General features: G+C 44.2%; 1 protein-coding gene across 1 annotated transcript; it reads left to right on the top strand.

Moving 5' to 3' along the window:
- The first annotated feature begins 358 nt into the window (after nucleotides 1-358).
- hibch (3-hydroxyisobutyryl-CoA hydrolase) lies at nucleotides 359-26,056 on the top strand. The gene is made up of 14 exons (XM_023814848.2): nucleotides 359-506; nucleotides 879-921; nucleotides 1,389-1,520; nucleotides 1,624-1,708; nucleotides 1,855-1,935; nucleotides 2,433-2,485; nucleotides 9,694-9,772; nucleotides 14,785-14,930; nucleotides 16,233-16,319; nucleotides 17,093-17,151; nucleotides 19,638-19,719; nucleotides 24,708-24,827; nucleotides 24,990-25,023; nucleotides 25,357-26,056. The coding sequence occupies exons 1-14, from the start codon at nucleotides 478-480 to the stop codon at nucleotides 25,470-25,472; spliced, it is 1,146 nt and encodes a 381-aa protein (XP_023670616.1). The 5' UTR covers nucleotides 359-477; the 3' UTR covers nucleotides 25,473-26,056.
- Nucleotides 26,057-27,674: the final 1,618 nt, after the last annotated feature.

Genomic DNA, 27,674 nt, shown 5'->3' with positions numbered 1-27,674 from the left:
ACCATGGAACCTCTACTTCATTTACAATAACCCCCTAATATATGAAACAAATAAATGAGCTTTCATGTCTGTTTTTGTACGCTATACCATTTTGTAGTTCCAAACCAGGAATCTCCAACTTTTTTCACAGTACGACCTTCTTTTCCAAAGAATGTCATATACAAAGAGAATCATCTTCCACCTTTTGTTCCACCATTAAATACTAAATTGTGAATAGCAGGGTTTTGAACTGTTTTTCTGTTCTTCCAAAAATCACCACACCACGGACATCTCATTTTGTCCAGTAGATGGCGAACTCTCCAATCTCTGTGACGCAATCCCGTGTGCGTCCTGACATATACACGTGTGCGTAATGACGCTCATACACGCCCCCTGACGTACTGAGAGCGGCCGGCGGCGCAGTCTAATTTGTGCTGTTCAAATGAAAGTTCATTACTAAATAAAGAAATCGCTAAATAAACTCGAAGTACCATCACAATGTCAGTAACGATTCTGAAGTGTAGCAGGTAGGTGTGTAGTCTCAGTGAAGCTCTACTATCGATACTTAAGAATGACCTACGTGTCACGTCGTAAGCAGAGTGATTCTTTTAAAATACTGTTATGCATTTCTTCTGCTCAGGGAGGCAGCATGCAAAATTAGTTATGTCTATTCTATTTCTGCATGAACAGTGTCTCAGCATGTGTTGAAACATCGCGTCTGAGATTTTTGCAATGCACATCATGCATGTCCAGTTGATATGACGTTAAGTGGATATTTGTGAATTTCACTAAATGCGCTTTCTCATTTATATATTATTGATTTCCGTTATTTTATAATGACATACAGTATTTCATGTCTGTTGTTCGGTTATTTTTATTTATTGACAACTCTTTTCTAGATTAAGATCAGTGTTCAGATTGCGAACGTTACAGCATCATCTGGTAAGACCCCTTCCAACATAAAGCGGATGCAGATACTGGTTCAAATGCAGTTTGCTCCTCTTTACGTTTTCAGACGAAGCTTAGGCTCTCTTTTGTATTACTTTAATATAATTTTTGGGACTGGGGTTGTAACAAGGTGTGAATTTGTTTAGCCTTCAACGTAGTAGTTGATAGTACAGCCATGTGTAAAGCAAAGTAATTCAGTTATTCTAACTATGCTTCTAGAGGAATATTGAAGAGGTTGGCAGGAGCTTTTGTGCTGTTTGCAGTATGCAGTGTCATCGTCATACTTGAATAGATTTCAGTAATATGATAGCTGGCTTACCTTTGTCACCTGTGACATTAAACTTCAAATGGCTGTCATCTGCTGGTTTATTTTATGAGCGATGAAAACTGTCAATGTCTAACTGTGGTGTAAATGGTTCCTCATGACCCATTGGCTCATGCTGCCCCCATGATCATCATAGATGTCCAGTCAGGCCGGATCCGAGGTCCTCTTCGAGCGAGTCGGCTCCGCCGGCGTGATAACCCTGAACAGGTCCAAGGCCCTGAACGCCCTCAACCTGTCCATGATCAGGCACCTATACCCACAGCTGAAGGTGAGCCAGGAGACCCGGCCCTGGTCCAGCAGGTTCCTCCTCCGATCGGCTGTCCGTCTCATCTGCCTTCCTGATTGAGCTTTTCTGGTTTGTTTCTGCACAGAATTGGGAGAAGGACTCGGAAACCGACCTCGTGGTTATTAAAGGGGCTGGAGAAAAAGCCTTTTGTGCTGGTGGAGACATCAGAGGTAAAATTTCACTTGGAGTTTATCAAGACAAGTTGTGTTGGCTTATCGGTGCAGGTCCTATATGTTACTTTTTAAATAAATTTTTGTGTCCTGATAGATGTTGTCCTCAGTGTAATAAAGTGGGCTGATTGTGTCCCCCCCACCAGCGGTCACTGAAGCAGGCAAATCTGGAGACAGTCTTGCCCAGGACTTCTTCCGTGAGGAATACATATTAAACAACACTATCGGTGGGTGGTGATCCATTTCACTTTATGCTGCTTGTTGTTGGATCCTCTCATCCATACTGCTCCCATTTATCCTTTAGCTCCATGTATCCCAACCCGGTCCTCGGGGGCCCCCAGAACATCAACCAGCTCACGTATGACTTGTTGAAATGGACTGAAAATGATTGTTGTAGAAGTCTCGTTGTAGCTAGTTTTATCCGGCAGTCTGAATTACTTGAATTAATTTTTCAAAATCAGTTATCATTTTTGCATCCCGCCCAGCTCCCTGCCAGACAGAGCACACTTTTGCTCCCTACCAGAAGCAAAAGCATGGACTGTCTGATCCCTGAGGACCGGGTCGAGAATCACTGATTTAAGGCAGTATATAAACACTGCCAGAAGGGGTTTTTTAAGGAGTAGGACTACTGTACTGGCTGAGACGTAACTTTAAAGTCTGCAATTTGATGTTGGGAAGAACTAATAATTTATTTTGAATTAATCCATATTTTTTCCCTTTAAAGGAACATACCAGAAACCATATGTTGCCTTGATTGATGGGATAACAATGGGAGGTGTAAGTATCTTTGCAGTTTACATAATCCTTTCTGGAACGTTAATTTTGAATCTTAAGCTCAAATGTTGATGCCTTTTATATGTGAATTTTTAGCTTTTTGCCATTGATGCCATAAAACGGTGGTTTCCTGCGATTAGTTTTTGAGCTGGAATAGTCCAGTCAAATTTTGGGTTATGCTGGGTGTTAAGTTGTAGGTCTAATGCTGTAACGGACCGATTCAACCACTAGATATGCCTGAGGCCTTTTCAAACACTTTATTTATTGCATTTTTCCAGATTTCCAGCAGATGGCAGCATCGAGCTTTGCATTATTGGCTTTCGTTCCATTTGTGAATTAATATCCAAGATGGCTTTTTATTGGTTAGTTGATACAATGACATGAGCAAAACATGCTGACATCACTGTTTTTTTGGTTTTTTGTTGTCATTTGCCAGGGGCGGTCAGATAAAGGGGAAGTCTCAAACAGTATATAGAATTTTCTTGCATGTTTTTTGAGGTAACAGTTCTCAAGTATCAAGTTTATTGTTACATGCACTTTACATGAAGATACTTACATTTCCCCTGCAAGCTGTCAGTTAATAGTACATTTATGAATTTCAGTGTAGAGCAGCCACAGACAATAAGGATAACAGAGACAAATCATATGGACAATAAATAACACAAACCAATAAATAACACAAATGACACAAGGCATGAAATCACAAAACAAGTAGTAAATGAGTGGTGGTGACACAGTGTAACACAGTGATTGTACTGTAGTGTTACTGCAGTTCTGTCAGTTATTAATCATACTAATCATGCTCTTAGACAAGAAAATGTCACATGATCACTCGTGGTGCGGTCAGGTGTTAGAATATACAGTAAAACAGCAGCAGGACGTGGCCGGTAAATGTGGGATGGCCAGGTGGCTCAGCGCCCAGGCTGTGTCGTCCATGGTCATCTGGCCTTCTGTCCATCCGCAGAGTTGGGGTGGGATGCCCAAAAAAAGGGGTAGCCTGAGAAGATCCCCCTGAATGCTGGTCCAGGCCAGCCCGTGTGATACATGACGTGTCCTGGTGCCGACCCGCCCAACGCCATGTCCCCGGCATCTAGCTAAAGCTGATTGGACTTTGGAAGCCGTTATCGCACCTGCTGTGGATAACATTCCTAGATAGTAGAGAGCTGGGCCCGTGCGGTGTGTCTTACGTCAGTGCCCCGTGTGCCCGCCCGGGTCTGTTGAAGCGGGAATGACGTTTTCTGACAAGCTGGCGAGGCTGGCGATTTCTTGCTTAACTTTGCTGGTCTGTGCTGCTTTTTGGGAGAGAGCCTTTGTGGAGCGTGGCCTCCCCTGGGTCTGCGAGCGGCCCGATCCTCACACGTCCTGTGGGCTCCTTCCGTATCTTTCCCCCGCATCCCCGTGTCTTTCTCAGCCTTTCCCTCTATCTTTGTTAGGCCGAGGCCCTCGTCGTGAGCCTGGCCGCTGGCCCCGTCCTTCAGATGATAAGCGTGCGAGGCCGAGCAGTGCTTTGCTTAATGGCGGGTTTATACATAATTCATGGGAGAAGATAATTACCACTGACTTGTTTGCTAAACAAGGGTTCAAGACGAGGGTGTTCTGCCGCAGGGAGAGTATGGTGAGCCCCACCCCCCACCCCGAGTGCTTAAATGTAATTCTGGCTGCCAGATGAATACCTGTGTCAGGTCAGACCCAGCCCTGCTGGGTTATGGGGGGGACTTTGATTCCTAGATCCTCTAAACCTTAATTATCGCTTAATTGTTCATGTCTTGCTGACCACCACTCCATACAATGTTTCCATCACTGGTAAGGATGAATCTGTGTGAGGGGTGGTGTATGGCTCAGTGGGTTAGGATGCTGTGTCTGTGATTAGAAGGTCACCAGTTTCGAATCTCAGGTTCAGCAGAGTGATGTCACTGTTAGGTCCTTAAGCAAGTCCTTCAACCCCCAGTTGCTCTGGGGACTGGCTGATCCTGTCTTCTCAATCGCACATCACTTTGGACAAAAGTGCTAAATAAATGTATTTGGTTAAAGTTAGAGAGCTGCCCCCCCAACACACACACACACACACACTTGTACACAAATTTTATCGTAAGGTTCATTTTTTCCGGTGCTGGAAAAAGGGGTGAACCTGCATGGGCAAAATTCATCAATCACTATTCAAAGACAGAAGCTGTGAGGGTAGCAGAGCCGTTGCTGGTGCTTCAACATATTTTGGCTCCAGCCTCACATTTCCCTTAGATTACACAGAGCCTCAAATAAATCTCCTTCAATTTGTTTCAGTCTGATGGACTCTTTAATCCAAATGCACTTGTGGCTTAAAAATACAGGCCTTCCCATTTAAAAAGCTTGATATTTATGGAGGCAATTCAGGCTTAATATTTAGCTGACTTTTTTTAAGAGTTGACTGTGAATCATTTACAGTTACCTGTAAAAACATTAAAACCGTCTGAAGATTGAGCTGACTTAAACGCATGTATCTGGAATTTGTTTCAGATGAATTTGCTTTCGATCTTTGCTAAAGAGAGCTTGCACGTACGTCTTGCTTGATATTTGATATGCATTTACAAATGGCAGGAGATGATTAAGAGATGCATTTGAATGGTATTTCAGCCCCATCTGGGTTTTGAGTATAATTTCCTTAACCACAAAACCACCCGTTGCTCATTTGAGATAGCAATCAGTGATTAATGACGAAGCTTATGACATAAACATGTAGAAGGTCCTTAGTAACATCTCCTAAGATCCTAATGGAGGTCAGTGATGGTACGATTGTTCCAGAGCACTTCACAGGAAGCATCTGAGGAAACATTGGAACCACAATCCACATTCGACTGTTGATAATTTGGAAGATCTTCCCGAAGCCAGATGCTACATTTATCGTGCTGGCCGTGAGATGAATGTGCCTTGTAGTGCAGTTAGCATAAATGCCGGGCCTGATCTGCTTTCGGTGGAATAGATTCTAACACGCTTTCGGGAATCTGGCCCAGCTGCTGGCCCTTGGCATTCGTTTCCTCGGAGAGATGGTCATTTCCTCGTAAGGCCCCGTAAGCGTGCTTGACACCTGCCTGCTTCAGGAGTCACATCAGGGCTCCAGATGAACAGAGACGATGGACAGGGTGGAGAAGCAGGCTGGCTCTGTATAGGAAAGGTTCAGATACATTTAATATGGCATAAAATGGAGAAGGCTGGGTCAGACAGTCCCTAGAGTAGTTGGGGGTTAAGGGCCTTGCGCGATAGGTACTACGGTAGAAACACTCACCAACCCTGGGATTTGAACCAGTGACCTTCCGATTACAGATACAGCTGAGCCGAACATCACCCATGATACAACCCACAGGATACATGAGGATCAGGCAGCTTCAACGCAGCCATTCTATGGTGATAAATATCTTTGGGAGACGATGACATGAAGGACATTCCCCCCCATTAATAACAAGGTTATCCAAGTGTTCTGCGGTTATCAGACAAGAGGGCAGGGAGCCAAGGTCAAAGTAAAAGCTGTAAGTGACTTGGTGACTTTACACTCTGCCCTGATTTGAGTTGCAGCTTCCCAGACTGAACAGCTAGTTTAAAAATAAGTGGTGACGAGTCATCTGGTAAAATTAAGGGTTTACTTATTACTTAAGGCATAGCCACAGAGAACAGAATAGCTTGTAGTTCAGTCATTGCACTAATCCTGTCATACCCATGTCAGTATTGTTTAAAATTCACCTTGCAACTGATTGTGTGTTTGTATGTTTTGTGGGGTAATTGGTATTTAAAACTTGACATGAGTCGCATTTTTTTTTTACAGAATAACAAGTGTGTTATGATTTTATTTTTAGGAATATTTTATGATTATTTGTGTTTCATTCCATGCCCTGGTTTGTGCTGAAGGGGCGTCCCAGTGGGGATGAATGTTGAAAATTTGAGTTTTGTGTTTTTCTGTTGCTAAAATTTTCCCCTTCATGTCTCCAAGGCACTGGATCTCCACCGCTTATTATAAATGTACACATGTATTTCCAGTGATTATCATACCTTAATGTTAGTGATTGACAAACACAGCCGTGCTCCCTGCTGTTCTTCTTATGTAACTCCAGCGATAACGAATGGGCAGTGAAATATGGCCTGTCCTTTACTTTCCGATAAGTATCCTCCATCCCTCAGCCTGGAATTCCCTTTTCCGCTTGCGTCTCTTGGATGGGTCCTTGGCATGTCACGGTGTCCAATATTCTGCTTTAGACGAGCTCACGCTTCAGGCATCTTATTTTCCATGCAGGAAAATCTTTACAGGTTACTAAATATCTTGCAGAGTTTTCATAGCTTTAACCAGATTGTGCAACATGAAGAATTTTATTGGGACTCATTAAAATGTTTCCCTAAATTAGACTAAGGAACTTCTCCGTGGATTAAACAGTGACTATTAAGTGAACCGCTGTGCTTGGCATACGTCTGACATCCTGCTGAATCTGGTGTTCAGTTCTTCGGTGTACACACGTCTTCTCCACCCTTCTCCTCTTCATGGTGTCTGAAGACAAACTGAGCATGTGGCTCTTCTGTCACTCCTGCTATGTCTTTGTAATATAGTGTCAAAGCCAAGGAAGATCTCTTGAAGCGACCTTTAACCTTTTGCTGGCTTTGGTTTGGCTTTCACTGTACTAGCTACCAAAAAGTAATGTATTTTCTTATTATATTATTATGTAAATTGAAGATCAGAACTGAAATATGTCTGTCATCCACTGTTTAAGAGTGGGTGCAGTCGACGCTCATGTCTGTGTTATCCCGTATCCGTGTTTGAAATGATGTGGTGGGATATCCCCAAGGTGACCTCAGAGAACACTCCCAGGGCTGCAAAGGAGTGAGCGGAGTTTGGCCCCCGCCACTTAACCCTGATACCAGAGCTGGTCAGGGAAAGAGAGAAGCGTCATGGCAGGAAATCTTTGTTCGTCGCTACAAGGGAAAAACGTCCTTTTTTCTGAAGTACATTGACCTTTACATGTATCGACATAATCATTGGTTGGTAGCACTTTACATGAACTGCACCTTCATAATGTATTTATAATTCATTCATAGAATATGCAGTACGCTTTCATAATACATTCATAGAACATTCATAAGCAGCATGTAAGTATACCTTAACATCCTAACATACTTTAACAGCCGCGGAACACATTAATAACAAACATTTTAATCATATAATCATAAATGATTATACCTAACCTGTCAAGGTATGTTAGGATATTAATTAAGGCATACTTAAATGCTTCTTATGAATGTTCTCTGAATGCATAATGAATGCATTATGACATTGCAGTTAATGTAAAGCATTGGTTTGACGTGACAGTAGTATAGATGTTTTATAATGCTAACGATGGATCCATACTCAGGTCTTCTCACATCCCAGCTTGGAAATCATCCAGGCACCTCTGACCTTCCTTACTGTTTTTCAGCAGGCTGGCACCTAAAGTGTCTGATGTCACTCGTCTTAATTAAGTCGTTCCATCCGTGATCCGTTCCTGCATCCCTGCTTGGAAAGCAGAGATTAATCTTTAGCATGTGTCCTACATGCCTGGCGCAGCTACAAAGGTATTATTCGTGCGCTCTCCTTCAGGAATGGAGATTCTCCCCACAATCCTCTGCCTAGCAGCTTTTTTCTTCCTTCATTGCAGTGGTTTCCATCAAGGGTGACCTTCACGTTCTCCTTATTTATTGGCCTCTCTGTCGTTTGCTTTAAGCGTTTCACTGAAGTTTCCCTGGTACTATAACTGGTTATATTTGGTTACATTTAACTCCCTACTACACTGGACTGGGCCTTTGTGGAAGGCTCTGATCGGCTGTAAACTCCCCTGTGATGCTACCCTGTGTATGAAGTTAACCCTGTGTTGCTAAGGGAAGTTTTGGCTCTGCAGAGAGCATGTTTCACCAGTTGTGCTGTGGCTAATACTTGTATCTTAGGAAGGGCCGGGAATCCTTGTTTAGTATTCTTGGTGGTTTTTATTTGGTCTGTTCCTACTTATACCTGCAACAGGACAGTATCCAAGCTATGGGACTAGAACCAGTCCAACAGTCCTTAAACGTCTTTTCTCCTGTGTGTTTTTTTTTTTTTTACTATAATTGCAAGAAAAAGCAAAATGCAACATATTCTGTCAACAGATATATGTACAGTGGTATTTCGGTCCTCAACCTCATTAGAACTCGAATTTCTTAAAAGTCGAACCAACCAGTTCGAAAAAATTTTACCTAGAGCTCGATCTGAATCTCAGAAGAGGACCATAAACTCCGACCTAAGATAACTTGTATGCGTGGGGAAATGAGTCACGCGGCACGTCTCTCAGCGGAAACAAAGGGTAAAGTTTCAGTCTCAGCCTCGCATTCGCTGTGATAGCATCGTGCATTTTTACACTCGCTGAATACATATATTTAGACAGTAAAAATACATTTAGACAATGACAGACAGTAACAGTAATTATTATATAATAAAATACATTTAAAAATAAAGATTTCTTATTAATTATTGTAATATTAATAATAAACCATTCATACATTTAATTATAATAATATTGTTGTGCCGAGCGGAGACGGAACGGAGACAAAGGCGCAGACGTCAGGGTATCGAGGAATACGGGGTTTAATTACAGGTAAGGCAGGCAAAACGGGAACGGACAATACAATAACCGGGCTGGGGAAACAAACTGAAACGCGGACTAAATACAGAGGACTAATTCCACATGGGGTTAACGAGGGGGCGTGGCACGCGGAAGGAGTGGACGATCGGGGCAGGACACATTGTTTTTTTTTAACTTTACACATTGCAGGGATACATTTATTTTCTTACTTTACAAATTACTGTTTTGATAAATGTGCTTCGATGTGTTTAGTACAGTATATGCTCTTCTTGTTTTATCCGGTTCATTTTATGTTTAAATGCTAAAAAAAAAAAAAACACATTTAGGTGTAATTTTTTGGGGCCGGGAACCAATTAATTAATTGGTTTTCCATTATTTCTTATGGGGAAAATTCGATCACAACTCGAACTTTTTAGGATTCAATCCGGAGTTCTGAACGGATTAAATTCGAGTTCTGAGGTACCACTTTATATCTTTCTGTTGTTTACATTGTATTTTGAGGCCCTGCTAATGTAAAAGCATTACTGGCTTGATAAATAAGTTCGGTATTGAGTATCTGTTATATGCAGCCCATTGATCGACACTGATGACATGTTCCCGCTGCAGGGTGTTGGCCTCTCCGTCCACGGACGCTTTCGGGTGGCCACAGAAAAGACCCTATTTGCCATGCCGGAAACTGCTATTGGTAAGCAAAGCCGACACCATCCCACTGACTCACAGCTAGTGACATGCAAAAAAAAAATACCTTTGTCTTATATGATCAGGTGACCATGTCTTTTTGGCACAGTTCTGACATTAGCCAGTTCATGCATATGTCTTTGTGTTTGCACGTATCACTTATTAATAATTGTTGTTAATGTGAAGACTTGGCATTAAAAAAGTGTTTACTCAGCTTAACTGAAAGTTCTAGCCAACCTCAGTCATTTTGAGGGTCATCACTGTCTCAGCAAACGTCTGCTAGCAGCTGTGAGCCTGCAGCCACCAGCCTTAGAATAAAAATAAATCCAGTTTAGTTCAGCTGAATGTTTGTTCACGGGTATCTGACGTGTGATCCTGTGCTTCCCAACCAACCCGGAGTAGCACCTCTGCCTTCCAGCGAGCACCGGGGGGGGACGTGGGCAAAAACACACTCTTCTTCTTGATTAATGTGAAACCACGGTTACTTGCGTTAGCGCATCCAGCGGCAGGGAAGCACATCAGAGAGGCGTGTTGCGGGTAGCGAAACGCCGTCCATTTGGAAGGAGTTCCAGGGGCGCGACGGGAATCTCGGGAAGGAATGCTGGCTACGTGCCAGCAGCGGCTGACCTGGAGCCTGGGAGCCATCCAGCTGAGCTGCCCGTCCTTTACGCTCATCGGGCCTGTACTCACTTCCTGTCTGCTCTCATAAGGTCATGCCTCACCTTTGGTCCGTTGCCCTTGTTTACTGAGACATCCTGTGTGCAGGGAGAACGTAGCTTCATGGTGCAAAAGTGCTTCCATAATAAAGCCATATTATTGTACTGTATATAAGCACAGGAGACGTTTTGCATTGTTTATGTTTGTTTATATTGAATCTACTTCCATATATATAGATTGGGGAAAAAAGTACATTAATTAAAACTGTGAAAAAACACAGTTTGTAAAAAAAAATTTAGAGTATATCACACGTGATACAGATGCATTGGGCTAATGTGGAATTATAGCACAGAAGTAACTTTTGTTTTTGGTCTGCTGTCACTGTTAATCTAGCATAGAGGTACTTTTTGTTATCGTTCTACTGATGTTATTCTAGCATGAAGGTAAGTTTTGTTATTGGTGTGCTATCATTGCTAATCGAGCACTGAGAGAGCTTTTGTTATTGGTGTGCTATCATTGCTAATCGAGCACTGAGAGAGCTTTTTGTCATTGGTGTGCTATCATTGCTAATCCAGCACTGAGAGAGCTTTTTGTCATTGGAGTGCTATTGCTAATCGAGCACTGAGAGAGCTTTTGTTATTGGTGTGCTATCATTGCTAATCAAGCACTGAGAGAGCTTTTTGTCATTGGTGTGCTATCATTGCTAATCGAGCACTGAGAGAGCTTTTGTTATTGGCGTGCTATCATTGCTAATCGAGCACTGAGAGAGCTTTTGTTATTGGTGTGCTATCATTGCTAATCAAGCACTGAGAGAGCTTTTTGTCATTGGTGTGCTATCATTGCTAATCGAGCACTGAGAGAGCTTTTTGTTATTGGTGTGCTATCATTGCTAATCCAGCACTGAGAGAGCTTTTTGTCATTGGTGTGCTATCATTGCTAATCGAGCACTGAGAGAGCTTTTTGTTATTGGTGTGCTATCATTGCTAATCCAGCACTGAGAGAGCTTTTTGTTATTGTTGTGCTATCATTGCTAATCCAGCACTGAGAGAGCTTTTTGTTATTGGTGTGCTATCATTGCTAATCGAGCACTGAGAGAGCTTTTTGTTATTGGCGTGCTATCATTGCTAATCGAGCACTGAGAGAGCTTTTTGTTATTGTTGTGCTATCATTGCTAATGCTTTTGTTATTAGGGTTGGGCCTGTAGCTTGGGGCTTTAGCAAGTAATTTCTTAAAGCTTCATTGTGCCTTTATTGTGACCCACTGTGCTTTTGCACAAAACTTTTCATGTGAATGAATGCTATCCTTGTGTTATCCAACATAAAAAGTACAAGCGTGTGATTAATATTGTGCTTACCGAAACACATGCAAGTTTACTTTTGAGTTTGCTTATTTCTATTTCATTTACCCAATAATAACAAGAATTAAATCTCACTGTGCTGTCAGCCCCCTCTTAGTGGCTCATCAGCCCAGGAAAGATGGGGTTGGTGACAACATCCTTCACACCATCCAGGAATAGCAGTCCTCCCTGTATCCTCAGCGTGACACCAATGATTGGCCTTCAGAGCTCCCTGCCTGCTTTGGCTCTGGTTCTGCCCAAGAAGGGCTTAGCTTGGCAGCTGGGTAGTTTCCAGCACAGAGGCCCACAGAAGCACAACATGAGGAAGGGCACAAGTGAACTATCTACCTAGTTTCCCACCTGGACCTTGCACTTTGCATCTGTGTTGATCCTCAACAAGTCAAAAGTCCTTGTCTTTGTAGACGAAGAATGTGTGAAAGGGCTTGAGGGAGACGGTTATCTCAACTAAATAGAGCTTGAGAGTCTTTCTTGTCCATCTTGAATTAAATTACTTTTCCATCTGAAACTAGTTGGTCTAAGCTAGTAGTGGTCCTTCATCCAGGCTTAACTGATGCTACTTAACCGATGCAGTAGTGAACTAAACTAAAGGTCAGCATGGAACATGCTCCACTTCAAGCGATTTATTAAGTTGACTATGCATTGCAGATGGGACTTAAGGTTCCAGAAGATATGAACACTGCCGTGAAGGTAATATATACTCTTTAAAAGAAGAGGAGGTGGAGCCACATGTAGACAAGTGGATTGACGGTGCTAGAGATTGCTGGTGTGCTGAGTAAAGCGGATTCATCAAGTCTTAGGTCTTCTTTACTACATCTTAAAATCTATCAGATCCGTCTGTTTAGCTGGAAAGCTTCCCTCGGTGACCTGGACCACCCTCGACACGTGGATTAAGAGATTTTTTTGCCTATCAAACCACATACTGCTGAATTAAGCCTGTGGGTTGATCTGTGGTCACAATCTGCATTTATGGTATTATCATTTGAGTTTGGAATTGGGGTCACAAGCTTTAATCCTTGCTGCATGTAGTCTGGGTTTCAGGGCTATGCTTCATGAGGAGCCGTCTTGGGAGAGTCACCCCCCTGTTGGCCCATATGTAGTAAAACATGAAAGAGGTTTTAAGGTGAATTAATTTGGAAGAATGTCCCAAATAATTTGTGTTTAAACATTTCTGAACATTACTAATATAAATGACATACAGCTCTGGAAAAAAACAGCACAATTTTTTGTTTCATTTATTTCTCTGTTTATATTATATAATATATATTTTGCAAACTGCAGCCTGGTTCTTCTCTGTTTCTCATTAATGAAGGGCTTCTTCCTAGCTTTATGGGAGTTCAGTCCTGCTTCTAGAATCCTGATACAAATTGTCCTAGCAGTGCACTTCAAACCTGCACTTAATGCTTCCCATTGTTTTTGAAGGTCACCTGATGTCATCCTACGATTCACTGTCGGTTAAGTTAACGGTCATCACTGGCATTAGAAAGTCACTTCCGCCCTCTACCTGGCTGTTCTCTGGTCAATCCCATTGCCTCCTACTTCACGTTGTTCTTGTGTCCTGCTGTCATAGAAACTTAGAGCCTGGAAGCAGCCTGCCGCACAGTGTAGCCTTCTGACAGCAGAACCAGGATTAAACCCGGATTTAAAAATGCTATTTTTTTTAAACATAGAATAGTCTCTTAATTTTTTCCAGAGCTGTATAATGGCTTTTGCCCACACATTCAGTGTCTCCTAACAGACCCACATAGCTTGGCATGCTGCAGAGGTAGCGCTGGTCATCTTCCAGCCTTTTAAAGTCCCACAGTGCAGCCTGTCCTCGTTCATGGTCAGTGTTTTTCCATCATTTTCCTGTAAGTAAAGCTGTCAAGTCCACCTCATTGTGTATCAACATTTCTAAGTGTTAAACCTCTGCTGCCATGGGGATACACATAGTGAGTTGCTGTGTTAAACAGTATAAATTTGGAGAAAAACATGATCATAATATGTCACACTATAGCCTTCTGGACTTGCTTAATTTCAGCCAGTTGGTCTTATCAGTACACACCCTTTATAATGGTCAAAGGGAAGTGTTTTATGACATATATAACCAGGGAGCATCCAAGTTAATAAAAATCCACTCTTCTGCTCCAAACGTTAATACATTAGCCTGAGACCTACATTCATGGGCCTTTAAATAAACCTTGGGTGCGATGCATAAAAAGGATGTGACTAATGACAGAGTTTGGTGGTCATTTTTAATTTAGCTAAATGCTGTATCCATTCCAGTCCTTCTCAAATTATTCTCTGTATGCGTCTGAAACTGTCACTAAAATGTATATTCTCCCAAGTTTGGTAAAAGCAACCTACACACTAGAAAATGGCTGCAGTGCCTTCCATATTGTGATGTTTGTGAGGCATTTTAAATGAAATCCCATCAAAGGTACTTGAATTTTCTGAAGGATCAGTCAGAACTTGTTGACCAGATGATGACAGAAGAGAGATTACCTGAATCAGTGAAGATCCCCTTTGCTGTGGTCACACCGAGGACGTCATAAAAGCTGTAAAACAATGAATGGTTGACATTTGGGTTTTGTAAATGGATTTTGATGCCGGTTTGCACAATGTCATTTAAATATTCCTTCTGCTCTGCTCTGCTCTGAACTCGTACCTTATTTAATCTTCAGTGTTTTAAGAACCAGCCATGACACCTTGCCATGGGCAGAATGGAGAACACCCCTTTAAAAGGGCATTATGCCACATCCTGCCATGTGTCCGGGTGCGTTTGTACTCTCTTAGTTTGGTCTTTGCCTCTCTACCCTGTAAAGCCAGAGCACAGTGATTTCCCATGAAACATAACTAACCAGGTCCTTCACTTGGTCGGTCATGTGATATAATGGCTTAGTTTAACGTTCTGCCTCGCGAGACCATTTCATTCAAAGCAAACTCCTTACCTCGCAATTGGTTCCTGCGGAGGTGTTTTGATCATGTGACCCTGTTGACGACCACGCACTCTCTCCTCCTCTCTGCAGGCCTGTTTCCTGATGTCGGCGGTGGCTACTTCCTACCCAGGCTGCAGGGCAAGCTGGGCCTCTTCCTGGCCCTCACTGGCTTTCGACTCAAGGGGCGGGATGTGCAGAGGGCAGGCGTGGCCACGCATTTCGTGGAGTCCCAGAAGGTAGGGGCGGGCATGGGGACGGGGGCGGGCACGGGGGCGGGGAGCCGGAGCGCATGCTTGCGTGTGCCAGCAGCAGAGAGAACACGGCTGAGTCAGCGCATCGCCGGCCCCGTGAACGAGCATGTCTGCAGGTGCCTGGCAACACTACCTGTCCCCGGACTCCAGTGTCGCCAATCGCCCTCTGCCACCATAGCATCCACAGCTTTCAGGGTCAGCTGGTTCACTTGGGTCTGGTCCCACCCACCGTCACAAGTCAAACCGCCGGCCAAGTGCCAGCTTGTCCCGGGAGTCAGCCAGAGAATGAGTCCTTGAAAACGTAGATCTTAGATGGCGTTTAGTCTCCAGTGCTGCGTCTTTGTGCAAACCAGGCCGGGATAGAAGGCGCCAGAAACTGATGCAACTCAGTGACATTTCAGCCCATGATGGGGGGCACCTTGCTGATAGACAGGGAACTTGGCACTGTAGTTCACTGTAGACCTCACAGGATGCATCGAGAGCTGCTTCCATGTGGCCATGAAACTGGAGACCCCTGGATTTTTGGGATGGGAGACCTGTACGGTGTCCCCTTGACTCTGATATAGGGGCAGTTGTTGCCTCTCTCTATCTGCATTCGTAATAAAATTCTGGATGAAGCGGCCAATCAGCGTGGATGTGACTGTCAAATACCAGGAAACCAGGTATGACCTACCTACCAAAACATTACCCGGATGCTTATTAAATGAGGGGGAATCCATTAATCGGGTGATAGCAGAGTGTGTCATGTGACTTATCAGGATGATGCGTATATAATGAAGATGCGTGTATAATCGCAGGCTGACTTTATATAGTCCAGTTTGGCAGTGGCTCAGGTCCACACCAGATGCTCCCCCTGAGTGCTGAGGCTCTGATCACATGCTTGATTTCAAGCTCTTTGTTTCCTAGAGGAAATCTGGGCCACTGACATCATAGAGGAGGGTGCACAGCCCTGTTTGTTACTGTGATTGGGGGGGGCCTTTGAATAATTCTGGCAGATGAGACGGAATTTAAAAGAAAGTAAATGTATTAATTAGCACAATTAATTTATGTATTATGGATTATATTTCACAGTAATTTTAAGAATTAGGTCTTATTAGGTCTTCAGTTGAGGAAGTTCATACATAGATCGATCGATCCATCCATCCATCCATGTCCCAAGCATTTATCCAGTATAGGGTTGCAGCTGTGGCCTGGAGCCTATCCCAGGCGGTACAGGCCACTAGGGCAGGGCCACCATGATAGAAACTGACATTAAATGATGAATAACATCTGACGTTCCTCCCATAGCTTGCAGCTCTGGAGAAAGACCTTGTGAACCTGAAGTCTCCAACCTTTGACGCCGTTGGTTCAATGTTGGACACTTATCAGAAGCAGGTAGGCCTCCATGCTGCCCCTGGCCTGGAAAGAGAAAGCTCCTCGACATTCCCTGAGCCTTTAACCATTACATGTTATTGGGTAAAAGGTCTTGTGTTCAGTGTGCAGCCAATAGATATGCATGGTAAAAGGGTTGCAGCTTTCCTTTACGCTCCACGTTTTGTAATACAGCTTTTATGGCAGCCTCCCCACCCCCACCCTAGGCTCTACCCATAGCTGACCATTAGCAGCCCGTAAATTTCAGTGCAAAGACAGGGGGCGCCAGAGTGCAGATCTTTGTCATGGGTCCGATGGGTTCCTCGACGACCTGACATTGTGCAACCCCCGTGTGTTTTTTTCATTGTCCTTATTGGCCCACATGCCACCCCCAGTGGGCCGCATCAAGGCCGGGGTAGAACAGCATTGGAACAGTCTCCGGTCCTGGACCCAGACAAGTAGTGAGCGTTCAGGGCAACTGCCGGGCCAGAAGGGAGGCTCTGTGGATTTTTTTGTTGCGCTGAGATACCGTTGGGGTTTAATGATGCACACTAGCCTCGGCTATCATCAGTCATCACTAATAACAGGGGTGGGGGGATGGTAATACCCTACCTGCAGCTCACCTGCCTCGACAGAAAGCAAGCTCTGCTGCAGAAGTCAGGAGGTCAGCTTCGGTAAGAGCAGCCATATGCTAGCTCTCTGTTCCAGTTGGCCGTGGCGGAGAGTAGTTTTTTATGCACGTGGGTGGCGGCCTGTGGACTACGTTTGTGCTGAGGGTCTGTGCCATGTCTCTACAGAGCAGTCTGGACCGAGACAAGCCCTTCTCCCTGACTCAGCACTTGGATGCCATCAACAGGTAAGTGTGCCCCCTTCTGGAACCCCTTGTCCTCGCCTCATGGTCCCACCGCGTCCGCCAGCCAGGGGCAGCTGGTTAATCAGCAGAATTTGAGAGGTTTCAGGCCCCTATTGATTGGACCCTGGGCTTGTTTTACCCAAACGTACAGTGCAGGGAGAGCATGGGGAGAGAGATGCATCTGCGAGGGAAGCAGAATCTCGATTTAGGACCGAGTCCCAAAATTGGAGAGGCAAATCGGCGATCGGTTATTTCTTTGCACGCACGCGAGGGATAAGTGATGAGGCCCAGGTACCCGGGAACTGACGCTCATTTCCTAGAAATGAATCTGGACTCACCAGCAACACCCATCCCCTCCCCCCCCCCCCCGTCCCCCTGCTTGCAGCAGCCTCTGTCAAGCCGGCATCCCCTTTGCTTTGTTTAATTGTGGAGATGTGACCAGCAGGCTGATTGCACTGAAGGTCGTGGTCTGGAGAACAGTCGGCACACAGACACGGGCGTCCATAGAGATCTCCTATAACGAGATGGGCGTGGCGACGGTGGCGGAGCGTCCACAGGCAGACTGCAGAGTCACCGCGGCTTGCACGCCAGGCCCTCTGCCCTCACACCGTAAGCGTGCTCGCCAGCACCCCCATCCTGCCGCCTCTAATAAACACCGACGGGCCACGGGCAGCTCCGCCCCCCTGCGTCTCCCGCGCTCTCCCTGCCGACGACGATAGAATTGATCCCGCTGCTGGGATCAAGATGCCAGCCCCCGGCTGCTCTGCCACTGAGCTGGAGGAGTGTTAGTCATTTAGCAAAGCTGGTGTGGCCTCACGAGGGACTTACCCCGTGCACAGCTTCAGGCCAATCGCCATCAGGATCCCACACGTGCATCTTTCAAAACTCGAATCTCTTCAGAGCCAGAGAATGTCCATAAGAAGATTCTACTAGAACTGGACAGACATTTTAAAATGAACCTTCAGGAGGCACAGAATCGGTTTCCACTGCACAGTTTTACTACATTTAGGCAGCCTCAGGGTAACAGATTCTGAACAGTTTTTATTTATTATTATTTTATATATTATTTTATTACATCTAGCAGTATTAAATTGCTACTAAATATCAAAATAAATCAAATGTAAAATTTTTGTTTCTCTGTCCTGAACGCTTAGTCTGAAATGTTTATGAAGTGTTTGAAAATATCTTAAGATGTATTAGAGAATGTCTGTAAAATACAATCCTGGGTGCAGTATTTCAAAGGGCCAGTGTTTATAGTAGTGGTGCAGTTGTATATCGTGTGTGTGTGCATGTGTGTATGTATATGTATATACTGTAATTCTTGTGATCTATATGTTGACGTTACTTGACATCCAGAATGCTGAATTACAGTGTTGTTAGGCCGATTCGAAGAATGAGAAACCTGAATATCCACTGTAGACTCTTAGCAGCCTTGGTTCTGTATATGGACAGGAGTAAGGAGTCCACTTGCAGTCTCTCACTATATATAAATTTAATCAAAATGAGGATTTGTTGAGCAGCAAACTGATTACTGCAGTACAGTGCAGACTTACACTGGGCATTGAAAGGCAGTTTCCTTACCACCCTTCGTATCACTTATGGCCTCCTCAGGAAGGTCCTGTGTATCGCTGCTCTGAGTGAATTTGCATATGAATGGTGACCTCCTGGGCTGAGATGAGCTTCAGACAGGAAAGGGAACTTCAGACAAGAAGGGGACCTCTGCCAGGAAGCAGACTTCAGGAAGGAAAGGGACCTCAGAAAGGAAGGGGACCTCAGACAGGAAGTGGACTTCAGACAGGAAGTGAACTTCAGGAAGGAAAGGGGACATCAGAAAGGAAGTGGACTTCAGACAGGAAGTGGACTTCAGGAAGGAAAGGGGACCTCAGACAGGAAGGGGACTTCAGAAAGGAAGGGGACCACAGACAGGAAGGGGACTTCAAAATGGAAGGGGACATCAACAAGGAAAGGGACCTCAGACAGGAAGTGGACTTCATAAAGGAAAGGGACCTCAGAAAGGAAGGGGACCTCAGGCAGGAAGTGGACTTCATAAAGGAAAGGGACCTCAGAAAGGAAGGGGACCTCAGACAGGAAGTGGACTTCATAAAGGAAAGGGACCTCAGAAAGGAAGGGGACCTCACACAGGAAGTGGACTTCATAAAGGAAAGGGACCTATAACAGGAAGGGGACCTAAAACAAGAAGGGGACTTCTGCCAGGAAGCAGACTTCAGGAAGGAAAGTAATTCCGAAAGCAATCGGCCTGATTTACAACAAATATTTATTATATTGATTCTGATTCAGTCCGTTCCCTGTCCAAATGCTAGGTCAGTCATTCTTTATCCCCTTTGTCATGCCAGATGAAACCTCCATTCTCTCCTTGACTTCTCCCATGTTTTTAATTTGCTAACCCAGTCCATATTCGAATTGTCAACTGAAAACACTGTGCACCTTAACTATTGTCCTCACGGGAGCACCACTGGTCACGTTTGCAGGCTGTTCGAGGCCAGCAGTGTGGAGGGGATCCTGGAGAATCTGCGACGGGACGGCTCTGCATTTGCACAGAAGCAGGCAGAGGTGAGAGGCAGGGTCTGTTTAATGGGGGGCCTGTCCAACCCCCCACCGCCCCCCCACACACACACCACTGAGAAGGAATGAACCGCTTTGGTAATCAGAGAACCCCCAGTGACCTCGTATCCTCTGCCCAGGCTGAGCCTAAACCCCCCTCCTAGCTAATGCCGGGCTCCTGTAATCAGAGCACAGGTGGCAGTGTGTCAGGGCTGGGCTCACATGGGTCACATGACTGTGTTTTCATTTAGCCAGGAAAAAATGTGCAGCATGTGTGGCTCAGCATTTTCGGTCACTGTGCCTGTGATGGGAATGTCGCTGATTCAAATCCCCTGGCCTGCAGAGTGACTTTACGTTGAGCAAAGGCCCTGAACCCACAGCTGCCCCAGGGACTGTCTGACCCCCTTCTCAGCTGCGTGTCACTTTGGATAAAAGCAGCTGCCAAAAAACTATATTATGAAAGCCTACAAGAATACAGTAGACACTGAGAATCCAGATTCAAGTTTAAAGTCCTGATTTTGAGACTTGAAAGCCATCCATACAATAATGATTTAGTATTGATTTCTCAGTTACCAGACTGTGGAAAAAGATGTAATTATGTCCAAATTGATGGTGGTTTTAAGAACACTGTGGTCTGATTGGGCGCATTGACAGCGATCTGGTCTGTGTTCTACCACTGAAGTGTAAGATCACACAGGGTGCCGCTACCTGTTTTAGCCAGACTGCCCTCATCTCCAGCTCTGGGGTACAGGTGTCTGCTTTCTCCTGCGCTGTTGTCGTAGAGCTCTGTGGCAGCAAGATGACGAGCTAAAATGCAGCGGAAATAACAAGATGTTTGACACACTTTCTGGTGTGATTTTTTGCTGTTAAATTGCACGTGTAGCGTGGTGCTACCTGACAGTTAACTTGCGGCATTTCGGGGCATTTTCACCTGCGACAAGGGATCAGCCGACCTGCTGTGACTGGATGCTGCTTGGTTGCCATAGTACTAAGGTGTTTTCCCCATATGTTTAATAAATAACATACAAATATAGCATATGTAATTGAATGTAATTTTGATGGCCATTTGTTGACTGTAGAGTATGTTGCAGAGCAAAGTATAAACACTGGACCAATTTAATTTCAAGGGCTTGACAAGTGCATCACTGCGACGATTAAAAATAGCTTGTCTATAGTGGTGATTGTAGTTCATCTTTTCACTCAGACTCCTGCTCCAGTCTCTCCCCATGATCCCAATATTTAACACCCATGTCAAATCCCACATTTTTAGTAGCTTTTGGCCAATTTGCAACATTTTGGGCTACTGTATGAGCAAAGCCTGAGGCATCCATGGAGGAGCTTTCATAATTCAAACTCAAAAAGAATAATGTACAGTAGAATGAAATTAGCATTCTATACTTACTAGACACTTTAAAACAATTTCAACATTATGTTATGGGTTTCTTCTTAAAGGATAAAAGAATAATGTTTACAATAGTGAGCTCAGCTGTACCAAATGCCATTTAGCAAAATTCATTTAGCTAAATTAAATTAATTTCCATTTGAATGTGCATAGATAAGAGTACCAAACTAGCATAACTGAGGTATAATCACAAAGGCGACACCATATTAAAAAGCCGGGCACATTTGTATCTTTGAGTCATCTGTAAAAAATTGTTTGTTTTGGGCAAAGGTTAATTAGATCATCTCCACTTCAGAGGAAGACAGCCCTTTGGTAATCGATCTGTTGAAGTATAAGTGTTTAAACTCTAATAAATATTAATGGAAAAATAAGTAAACACTACCTCACCAAAAGTCAGTCAGCTTTTCACGGAGAATGTCCTTATTCTCAGAAGTGGACACTTCAGGCAATCTGTCTTCTGTTGGGATGGACTCAGGGATTTTCCAAGTTCTGCAATGTTGTTATTAACATATTATTAACATTATTATTATTAAGTTCTACTTATTTATCTGTCACCTACAAGTAAGGATCAGAGAGTGGGGTCAGCCAGGCTGTCTGGAGCAGGTGGGGGTGACATCACTCTGCCAACCATGGGTTCCTTTGTTATAATCGGTGGATCAATCCTGCTAATTACAGGCATAGTCGCACCTTTGTGACCCTTCACCTCCACTCTGTATATCTGACTATGATTCAGACGCTTCCCGCTTAATGGGACACGCTGAGGGGGTGCATTCATTTCTTTGTTCGTTCGTTTGTTTGTTTATTCCTTTCTTTAGTTTGTTTGCCCGTTCGTCCGTTTGTTTGATTGTTTATTTGTTAGTTCATTTGTTCCTGCTGCTTGCTGTGGCAGCTGTTGTGGCAGGAATGCACCGCAGTTAAACCTTCACCAGCTTTGCCGCAAGGCCGTAGTGGATTTGCTTAAGCTCTGGTGTGTTAGAGTGCTGCAGGATTTCCAGGATGACGGTTTGAGTTTTTCCCATGGAATTAGACCTTATTGAACTTAATTCACCGCGTTTAACTTCAGAATAGGACAGAATTTCAGCGCTGAGATGGGTCCCTCCAAATATTTGCCCGTTCAAAGGTGCTTATGTCACACACCCAAAGCGAGGCATGTATAAACATGGTCAGCATGGAGTGGAGAGTCTCTGCTGATTACGATGTAATGGGTCTGCACGATCGGTCCCTGTAGATTATTTGTAGCTAATGATAGTGTGTATCTCTGTTTATATCGCTAATTCCGATTACTTTGCTTATCCAGAAGTGGGCTTGGTGTGGTTTTATCATTGTTTATTTTATCCTGAGAAAGTGGGTGGGTGGTTTTTAAGGACAGATATGATTTGTACCTCCCTGAGAGAATGGCTGCTTTGTATGTTATGACCCTTCTTATGGGAAAACCTTTTCGTCTTGTATTTCTTCTTGTATTCTGCCTGTATTGGTTTTCGTTGTTATTCCAAATGTTCCCATATTCGCTGATTTTCCTGTATACTCTCATACAAGCAGCCCGGCCACGTGAAAGACAAACTGAAAGCATATTGATTGGCTGAAACTGTCACGTGACTCCTTAATAAAGCTGTACTGGCCTTTGGCCTGGTTGTTTTCTCACTTGCCTGCCCTCCCACTCGGTTGTGTGAAGGCAGACATTATCAGCATAAATACAGTGGTACCTCAGTTCTCAAACTCATTAGAACTCGAATTTCTTAAAAGTCGAACCAACCAGTTTGAAAAAAAATTACCTAGAGCTCGATCTGAATCTCAGAAGTCAAACCGTGAACGCCGACCTAAGATATCTTGTACGTACAAGGAAATGAATCTCAAGGCATGTCTCTCAGTGGAAACAAAGCGTAACGCTTCAGTCTCAGCCTCGCATTCGCTGTGATAGCATCGTGCATGTTTACAATAGCTGAATACATATATTTAGACAGTAAAAATACATTTAGACAATAATAGACAGTAACAGTAATTATTATTATATAATAAAATACATTTTAAAATAGATTTCTTATTCGTTATTTTAATATTAATAATAAACCATTAATACATTTAATTATAATAATATTGTCATGCCCAGCAGGGACGGAACGGAGACAAAGGCGCAGACATCAGGGTATCAGGGAATACGGGGTTTAATTACAGGTAAGGCAGGCAAAACGCAGACGGACAATACAATGACCGGACTGGGGAAGCAAACTGAAACGTGGATGAAATACAGAGGACTAATGACAACAACCAGAAACAGCTGATCACACGGGGATTCCACACGGGGTTAACGAGGGGGTGTGGCACACGGAAGGAGTGGACGATCGGGGCAGAACACATTGTTTGGATACATTTATTTTCTTACTTTAAAAATTACTGTTTTGATAAATGTGCTTAGATATGTTTAGTACAGTATATGCTCTTCTTGTTTTATCTGGTTCATTTTGTGTTTAGATGTTTAAAAAAAAAATATTTAGGTATAATTTTTTTGGGGCCGGGAACCAATTAATTGGTTTTACATTATTTCTTATGGGGAAAATTCGATCACAACTCGAATTTTTTAGAATTCTATCCGGAGTTCTGAACGGATTAAATTCAAGTTCTGAGGTACCACTGCACTTCCCATTCAGTGGTGGGTCTGCCTCTACCCCATCTTTCCGTAGATCACGGGCAGATCGCTCCTCCCTCCCTGCTTCCAATGGCTTCCTCCATCACCAGGTCGGAAGCTGTCATCTTTGGTACGGTCCCATTCACTCTCTTTCTAGCCCCACCCACCCTTTTCAGCTCAATCCATTCTGATTCTTCTCAAGATCCCGCAGGTGCAGTAAAAACACAGCAACAATGTCACCTAAAACATAACTGAAATGGAAACTCGGGAGGTCGACCCTTCCGCTCTCCTAATTTCTGTTGCGGTGCTGAAATCGACCTGTTCCAGGCCATTGGCATTTCTGCCTCATTTCCCCAGGCCTAAACGGGCCCAGATGTACCGACACCGGTTCTTTCCGAGGGTTTCCCGGGGTCACTCCGGACCGGAGCAGATGAGACTCACTTTGAAGTCAATCTCAGTCGCCTCCTGGTTCTGACCCGTTCTCAGTGGAGCCAGTGAAGCCGGGACCTTTATTTAATTACTTAAGTGTGGGTGTCAGGGGTGTGAAAGGCAGCTTTAAATGTGTTTAGCTCAGTCATTTTCCTCTGTTTTCATGGAAGTCACTACTCCTCAACTCCCAATTATCATCTTCCTGCTAAAACTTACGCAACTACATAAAATACTTACTGATATAATAAAATTTTTAATTTTAGTTATATTTTAAAATTTTATTTCTATTTTTATTATTGTTATTTTAACCTTATGTTTATTTCTCTTTTTTTATAATATAATGCGAATTTCCTTTTGAGCACAATCCAGCAGGTGGAAAAAGCATTTCACTACACAGAGGTACAGTTTATGTTTGTGGCTGTGACAAATAAAACATGAAGTTCCCTGTTCTGCTTCACTCCGGATGCCTGTTAACGTGACGCGGAGTCCGGACAGCCGGAACGCTGGCATACTCATGGCCCGTAACATCTCCCAATCCCACAGACGCTGTGTAAGATGTCGCCGACATCGCTGAAGATCACCTTCCGGCAGCTGCAGACAGGGGCAGCGCTGAGCCTGCAGGAGGTGCTGGTTATGGAGTACCGGCTGAGCCAGGCCTGCATGGTAGGTGACAGAACGCCGCTCCTGTCACCACGCTGGGCACAACTGCTCGGGCTCCTCCGTCCCATTGTTTAAATTTAGCACATACAGACACACTCACCTGTTTAGCTGTCACGGAGATTAAAGGTGTGTGTGTGTGTGTGTGTGTGTTTTTTTTTTCCCCAGAAAGGGAATGACTTCTACGAGGGAGTGAGGGCGGGTAAGCTTTGTAGCTCTCCGACTGACTTTAACAAGTTTGGATGCACAAATTCCCCCTTAAAGGCTTGAGCTGCAATATAATCTGGGTACTCACCCATTAAAAACTAATCTCATGTTGAGACATTAGAAAAGTAAGAGACTGATGAACTGTCCTTTTAAATGGCTGTTTTAAAAAAACAATGATCCTTTTGAAAGACTGCTGAAGGTTATGTGGGTGTTTTGGATGGACTGGTTGTGTCCCCGTGACCAATCGCCCTGCCCTGGTGTGACCCTGGTGATACAAGGCATGCACATGTCCGTCACAACCCACTTCCGCTACCCCTGTGCCCTGCAGTGCTCGTCGACAGGGACCAGAGTCCCAGATGGCAGCCGGCCTCACTGGAGGGCGTCACGGAGCAGTTCCTGGAAGGCTGCTTCGCGCCTCTGGGGGAACATGACCTCAGGCTCTGAGCAGTTTTGCTATGGAGGGGGGTCCTGCCCCTTCAGTCATCTTGACCAACCCCTTCGTGACCTCATCGGCCTCAAACTTTCACTCCTCAATGACCATGCCCCTTCAGTCCTCCCCAGGTGTGCCCCTTCAGTTCTCTTGACCCACCCCTTTATGGCCTCATTGGCCCCACCCCTTTATGGCCTCATCGGCCCCGCCCCTTTATGGCCTCATTGGCCCTGCCCCCCTCGGTCCTCCTCTGTTGCTGCTCTAGCATGTAAAATGTTCAGAGCAGATGCCAGATCTATGTATCTGGGGCAGCAGGCACCCAGTTCAATATTAAGCAGCTTAGCATGTGGGAAGAGGGATGGATAGATTGTAAATTTGCTTTTTAAAATAACATATGTATGGCTCTGTTCAGAGAGGGTTCACTGTTGTTCCAACATAGTGTATTACCATTGATGTTCTTTTTCCATATACATTGTAGACGGTTGTTGGTCTGTGTGTGTCTGCATTGTTTGCTACAGGCAGTAAACAGACAGACAAATCTGCAGAAAGTGTGTGATTGATCGGTGTAGTCATGACTAAATAAACACTAGAACCTTCAGAGTGTCACACGTGGTTCCTGTTTGATATCTGTGTGCTCATTACCGCTAGTCTGCTGTGTCTGCTACGCGTCAAAGAACCTGCTATTAACACCGAACATTTTCCAGGCTGAAAAAATGGGAACGTCTTTAACTGGTGGTATACAGACAGTCCTGAGTGTAAGAACAGCCTTTTAAAAGCCGAGGAGGAATGCAACTACTTAGTAAGTTCTCACATCTGGGGGCGTGTTTACGTTAAACTGACTGGATCAGGTCCGTCCGTCGTTCGAGTTATTTTGGGCCCGGGGTCACATGGCCATTGAGAAGCCAAAAAGTCGAGTCCAGCTTAATGAGCACAGCTGGGAATATCGATCAGGTCTAGATGGAAAAATACGGCTTACAAACTCACACCCTTTTTAAGCAACGGCTAGATTTCTAAACTCATGGAAATCCCTGGTGGTCACTGGTCCTTCTCTATAAATCACTGAAATTTCTTTGTTGAGCTACACGTTTGCTGCGTCTTATTGTCGAGCTGGTCCTGAAAATAGATCCTTATTAATGTGCTCATATTGCACCTTGCTGGTATACAGTGAGAGGCATCCTGAAGTGATCAGTATTGAGCTCAGAGAGGAGGCTTTGATAAACACGTTTAACAAGCCAGGCTGGGACGTAAACAGTGGCTGTGAATATTATCAGGAAACAAAAAAAAAGATACCATCACATGATCACTTGATGTAGTCATTTGTTTGTCACACTGTAGAACCCTTAATTGACGCATCTTTTTCTAATGTGTACTTTTATGTTCATTAACAGTGGCACTATGTGTCATGCGTGTGGACATCGTGTGGTGCATCATCGCATTGGTTATAAGGTTTTACTGGCTTATCATGTACCTCTTTCAATAAGGACACGTGTTGCAAAGCTAAAACAAATTGATCCTTAGCTACAGATAATTTTTATTTAGTATTGTATCCCCATTACATTTATTTAGTCGACACTTTTGTCCAATGCGACGTAAAAGTGAGCATCAGACAGCTTAACAGGAGCAGTTCGGGGTAAAGAAGATATGATTCTCTGCTGGCCATGTGATTTGAACCGGTAATCTTCAGATCACCGGGATAGAGCCACACACCCCCTTTCTTATTCTCTCTCACTAGTTGTTACTTGCTGGAAATCCCTGCTAAATAATAAAAAAATACCAGCACCCTCAAATCAAATGAGACGAGCGTTCATTACACTTGCATAAACAGTCACATTCTCACAAACCCATATGGAAAGGTTTAGTGTAATGAGTCGTTTGTCAGGTACAGTAAACAGTTACTGAAAGCTGAAGTTTATGTGACCAAGCTGGTCTCCCATCTCAGAGGTGTTATTTTGACATTTAAATAAAGACACATCGGTAGTTTACAATTTACAGTTACGTGATGTGCATTCTTAATATGCACCCGATGTATTGGTTATCACGTTATTATGATTGCAGAGTGCTGTGAGGCACCTCTCAGTGTTAATTTAATTTCGTGGCGTGGGTCGGCTTTGGTTCCGGTCCGTGCCGAGTGCCGCAGCGAAGGAAGCCCCAATTCCTGCCCCTGTCCCACTCACTCTGCCATTTGCATGCGTGCCCTGGTCTGCCCTCTTCCCAAA

Source organism: Paramormyrops kingsleyae, chromosome 16 (genome assembly GCF_048594095.1).
Source record: "Paramormyrops kingsleyae isolate MSU_618 chromosome 16, PKINGS_0.4, whole genome shotgun sequence".
NCBI lineage: Eukaryota > Metazoa > Chordata > Actinopteri > Osteoglossiformes > Mormyridae > Paramormyrops > Paramormyrops kingsleyae.
This window is presented reverse-complemented; position numbering and strand designations above follow the sequence as displayed.